Source organism: Penaeus chinensis, chromosome 12 (assembly GCF_019202785.1).
Source record: "Penaeus chinensis breed Huanghai No. 1 chromosome 12, ASM1920278v2, whole genome shotgun sequence".
Taxonomy (NCBI): Eukaryota; Metazoa; Arthropoda; class Malacostraca; order Decapoda; family Penaeidae; genus Penaeus; species Penaeus chinensis.
Window position 1 is genome coordinate 742,306 of NC_061830.1, and position 5,000 is coordinate 747,305.

Below are 5,000 nucleotides of genomic sequence, written 5' to 3' on the forward strand. Positions count from 1 at the left end.
ATATATTTACACCAACACTATAACAAAATACATTAACTTGGCAACAAAAAAATAGAATACTGGAAATGCCAGTGAAGAATCATTTGCTTGGAATGATTTTAGCTTCTACTCATTACCTCTGCCAAGTGAGTTTCATGACATTATGCATATATATATATGTCTGTGTCTGTGTTTATATATATATATATATATATATATATATATATATATATATATATATATAGATGCATTTACACGTGTATGCGTGTGCGTGCGTGCGTGTGTGTATGCGTATATGCGTGTGCGTACGCGCGCGCCCACTTTTTCAATTTAGATATTGATGTTGATAATCCAACAATGAAATTACTTGCACTACATTTTATTCAATATTGTAAACTTGTCTACTCTGTTAAAATTATGTCATGTCATCACTGTAAAGAGCATTTCAAATTTTTATGTTAGTGAGAATTTAAAACAGGATTTCTCTTTCCCTGAATCCATTGCGTCATATCTTCGGCTGAGGTGTTGCACCATCTTTTGGGCATCGCCCTCGGCTCCCGTGCATTGATGTACATTGCAGGCATTGCTGGTTGACATGTGTATTGCGAGTCGATATAATTTTCTTCAGACAGCTCCTTCAGGTTAATGGATATCTGAAAGCTGCCACGCGTCGCCTGGCTCAAGGCTCAAACTTGCGGAAAGGTCGGCCTTGTGGCTCCCCGCGCGTTCGAGTGGCAGATGAAGTTCCCGAGGCCGAGGGAAGTCGCCAGGTCTCCGAGCTCCGCTTTGTCTCGCGGTCTCTGCGTCAGGCTGATGTCCAGGCGCTGCGACACGCGGACGCCCTTCGCGTGCAGCAGCTCGAAGAGCCTCTTGATGCCCGTGTCTGTCGAGAGAAATGTTTAGATGGAGGTAAATGGAGACTGCAACACCCGTGCCTGGATGTATGTGTGGTATAACCTCTTTACAAACAGAGCGAAATGGATCATAGTATACTCGTTATGGGATGTGGAGCAAGGGTGGATTTACTGCATTTCCATCGTTCAGACTCTATCGAAAAGCGTCTATTAAATGAAATACGCCAGGCAAACAGGAAGAACCTAAATCATGGACACCAAATAGATGTAAGTGAAGGCGACATACGCGTGAGGTATGTGTCTTTGAAGAAGATGCTGGTGCAATTCCCGCCGGGCCTCAGGGAGCACAGCCTGGCCAGGGCCCCGCTCGCCCACTGCAGGTCGTCCTCGCTGTCCGTCAGAGTGGGGGTGAAGGTGAAGCTCAGTTTGCGTCCAAGAAAGGGAAGCGGCGGCAGATGGGCCATTTCGTACCTTTCAGGATCCTCATATTTCAAGCCTGAAGGAAAATGATACTGACAACATTCCTCCCTTCGTGTGTGTCTATAGGACTAAATTTAATTTTGTTACCTTTTCCAAATGATTTGTTTTTCTTAAACCCTTATTAATGTCTTATTTATTATCCCCTTCAATAATCAAACAAGGAAAGGTAAATTGTCATTAAATGATGAAGGAGTACACAATATTGGCCCAAAAAGCAAGAGAACGGAATGCAGTGGCTTATCCCATGACATTATAGCATGGTCCGACTCGCATCTTTAGTACTGTATAGACCCTTTCACACTACAAATGTTTGCCTAAATGGCGCTAAAACATAAAATACACCCAGCACAACACAGACCAACTTTCCGATTATTTCAATTTAAGTCTTAGTAAATATTCCCAATCATAAATGCTGGAAGAAATGGAACAACTAAACTGCAGCCGCTGGTGTGTGTGTGTGTGTGTGTGTGTGTGTGTGTGTGTGTGTGTGTGTGTGTGTGTGTGTGTGTGTGTGTGTGTGTGTGTGTGAGTCAGTCAGTCAGTCAGTCAGCGCGTGTGTGTATGTGTTTGGTTGGGAGAAGTTCCTCCACTTGCTCCCCCCTCGCATCCTGCTCCGCTGCCTTCTGACACAAGGACTAAGGCGACCTCACACCGAGTACCCTTTGGACCGAAATTACTTACCCAGAATTTCCAGGTTGGGAAGGCACGGCAGGATGTCGATAAGCACGAGGACGTCCCCGAGGACGACCCGCAGGCGCAGCTCCTTGAGGCAGCGCGGCAGCAGGCGCAGCGCCGCGGGCGTCAGGCAGCCCCGGAAGCCCTCCAAGTAACAGGTCTGGCCGGCCGCCGAGATCAAACGGAATGTTTCTTCGTTGATCGACAAATCCTGGTCGCTGAAATAAAAGTTCGGGAGGTCGAGGACCAGCCGGACGTTCTTTCGGGAGAGCGCGCGGAAGGCGGCCGTCAGTTGTTCGTCCGCTGGGTTCCGTGAGAACGCCGTCAACGCAAATACTTTCAAAGACTCAGGTACTTCGTCGAGGACAGGCGCCAAGGCACTCAGGCTGCTTGGCTCCTTCACCTGCACCCAGCCATCCCACTTGCTGCTGTGGGCCTGCAGCTCGGTGGCGGCGGCCTGCACCACGAGCGGGTGCAGCCCCGCCTCCACCACGTGGGCCAACAGGGGGTCCACAATAGTGGAGGGCACGTGCACCAGGCTCAGCAAACAAGGGGCGTGAACCAGGTGCTCGCCGTGACGCGCCAAGAGCCCCGTCAGATGGACCAGCACGTTCTGAAATCTTTGCTCTGACTTCCACTCGACGGCCTCGGTGAGGTACGAGTGGATAACGTCATTCTGCGAGTGCACGATGCTCCGGTACAGGTCCCTTGCGGTGTAAAACTCCTGGAGTCTGAGGTGGTGATAGGAGTAGGTCCGTATCGAGAAGAGACCCCGTCGGCAAGACCGCGCAGTGAAGAAGGCAGACATGAGCTCCTCGTGGGGAAGCCCCAGCTCACGGCACTTGCCTCGCAGGCACTCCACGGTGTCCGGTTGCAGCTCGTACTCGCGGCGCTTCATGGCCCTGAACGCCAGGCTATCGCTGTAGTCCTCGAACTGAGAGATCTTGTGCGCAATGTCGGGGTCCCAGACCTTGCGCGAAATTCTTTCAGTAAGCTTCTCAGTGACCAGTTTTGTTAGTAATATATACAGAGCAGTGGCAGTAGTTAGAGTCTCTGTTATAGTTGGATCTTGAATGATTAGCATTGTGAACAGCGTGAGATTTAGTGGACTATTCAAGTGTGTTCCAAGGTAAGTGTCCAGCCTTGTAAGTTGTTCCTGCACTGCCATCTTTACCGTGGTTCTGATGTCTTCGTTTGGCACAAAGCTTTCGCAGAGTCGACCAGCGAACTGCGAGTGGTGCTCTTTGGTGATTCCTTCCAGCAGCAGAACCAGCCTGCGCCTGCTGTGGGGTACGAGCGCGCTGAGCGCCGGAAGGCTGCCCGGTCGCGTCGTCAGCAGAAGGCGCACGTTGTCCCCAGGGAGATGCAGTACCTCCTGAATCACCTGCCGAGATGCCTCGTTTACCTCGTCGAAGCCGTCTATGAGGATGAGAATTTGCATGTGAAGAACCGTTTCGCGCACGTAGTCGTATTCCACGTTAATGTTCCTTGGTGTGTCGTGCAGAAGGTTCCGAATCAGCTGATCAAGCGAGGCTATACTGGGATTGCGACACTCGATGTAAAACAAAAGTTCTACCTGGCCAAGGCCGGGCACGGAAGACGGGTCCTTGATCCACATCTCCATCAGATACTTCAGGTAAGTAGTCTTTCCCATTCCTCCGTCGCCCACGACGATCATAACATCTGCTGCGTTGCCGTCGGCTCTCCTGACTTCCAAAATGCCATTGTGGGAAACTTCCCTGGCAGTCTGCTCCCCGGCGAGACCGGTCTCTTCCTTCAGGGTGAATTTTGTGAAGATCTGCATTGGGTTCACCTGGCAGTCCATCAGGAGCCACGGCAGAAGGCGGATCTCATAAAACCGCGAGTACAGTTTCTCTAACTCTTCTCTCGCTGCCTCCTTGATTCTGCTCTCCAGATGCTTCCTCATTTCCTTCACGTCCTGCTGGTATTGTGCAATGTCTTCCTCCCCGAGGGGCTCGCGTACTTTCCTGTACACCTGGTCAATTCTGCTGTTAATATCCTCTAGAATCTTGGCTACCTCGTCGTCTGGCCTGGAGAAGCGACGGCCGGCCTTGCTGATGGCGTCCACGAACAGCCGGCGTAACTCCTCCAGTTTGTCCTCCATGTCCTCCTGCGTCATCCGGAGGTCCTCGTGCGCCAGGTTGTTGCGGTGCATCTTGATCTTGTAGAGGAGGTTCTCGAGCGAGGGGCCCCCCGGGTCCTCGGCGACCCAGCGCCTGTCGTCCACGTCCAGCGCGCACGCGTGACGCAGCAGCTGGTACAAGAGGCTGATGTCGTAGTTCTTGACAGGCTCCCCCGACTCCAGCCTGGCTCGCTGGTGGGCGTTGAACAGCTTCTTGTAATGGGCGTTGGAGAAGTGGTGCTCCTGAAACAGCTTCTCCTTCACGGAAAGGCCGCCTCCCGTGTACGACCAGTTGAACGACCTGCACCATCACATGCCGCCCGTGATTGTTGACGACGCACTGGTAGCGCAGCCTGCGCAGGTCACTCGGGGAAATGCCAGGTGGCTCCCCGCGGCCTGCCATCCCTTCCCGCGGCGTCACAGGCCCCACCGCTGCGCTCGCTCTGCGGGGGATGAGAGGAGAAGCTCAGCTGCCTTTCGTGCATAGTGTGCATGCGCCTTGAGTCAAATAATGCATCAAATAACAAATCATTTACGATATCTCGAGAGATAATATCCTATAATAATGAAGACTGCTCAGGTCATCATAATATAAATTCGATAATAGTTACAAAAATGATGTTTCTACCAAAGGATACGAAAAATGTGCGACAAGACTAACGCTTTCGTCCAAAGTAGCTACGCATCATCCCGTCAGGCTTTGCTATCTTTACTGTCAGAAAAGAATAACATTTCGCATTGATAGAATGTCAATAGAGGTACAATAACACATATCAATGTATACATATACTTGTGTGTGTATGTATATATATTATATATAGGTTTACATAAGAATGTAAGCACACACACACACACACTTATTTATGTAT

General features: G+C 50.6%; 1 protein-coding gene across 2 annotated transcripts in view; it reads right to left on the reverse strand.

Annotated features, from left to right (window-relative positions):
- Positions 1 to 5,000, reverse strand: part of LOC125031059 — an 8,363-nt gene that overhangs the window by 13 nt on the left and 3,350 nt on the right. The window contains exons 1-4 of one of the 2 annotated variants that reach the window (XM_047621515.1): positions 4,793 to 4,844; positions 1,995 to 4,574; positions 1,120 to 1,329; positions 1 to 862 (exon numbers count right to left, since the gene is read on the reverse strand). The exon at positions 1 to 862 is cut by the window's left edge and continues 13 nt beyond it. In XM_047621515.1, coding sequence (XP_047477471.1) covers positions 666 to 862; positions 1,120 to 1,329; positions 1,995 to 4,164 — 2,577 coding nt within the window. In that variant the 5' untranslated portion in view covers positions 4,165 to 4,574; positions 4,793 to 4,844 and the 3' untranslated portion in view covers positions 1 to 665. Of the gene's footprint in view, positions 863 to 1,119; positions 1,330 to 1,994; positions 4,575 to 4,792; positions 4,845 to 5,000 lie in introns of those variants that run through there. The other variant, XM_047621514.1, reaches the window with a different exon arrangement.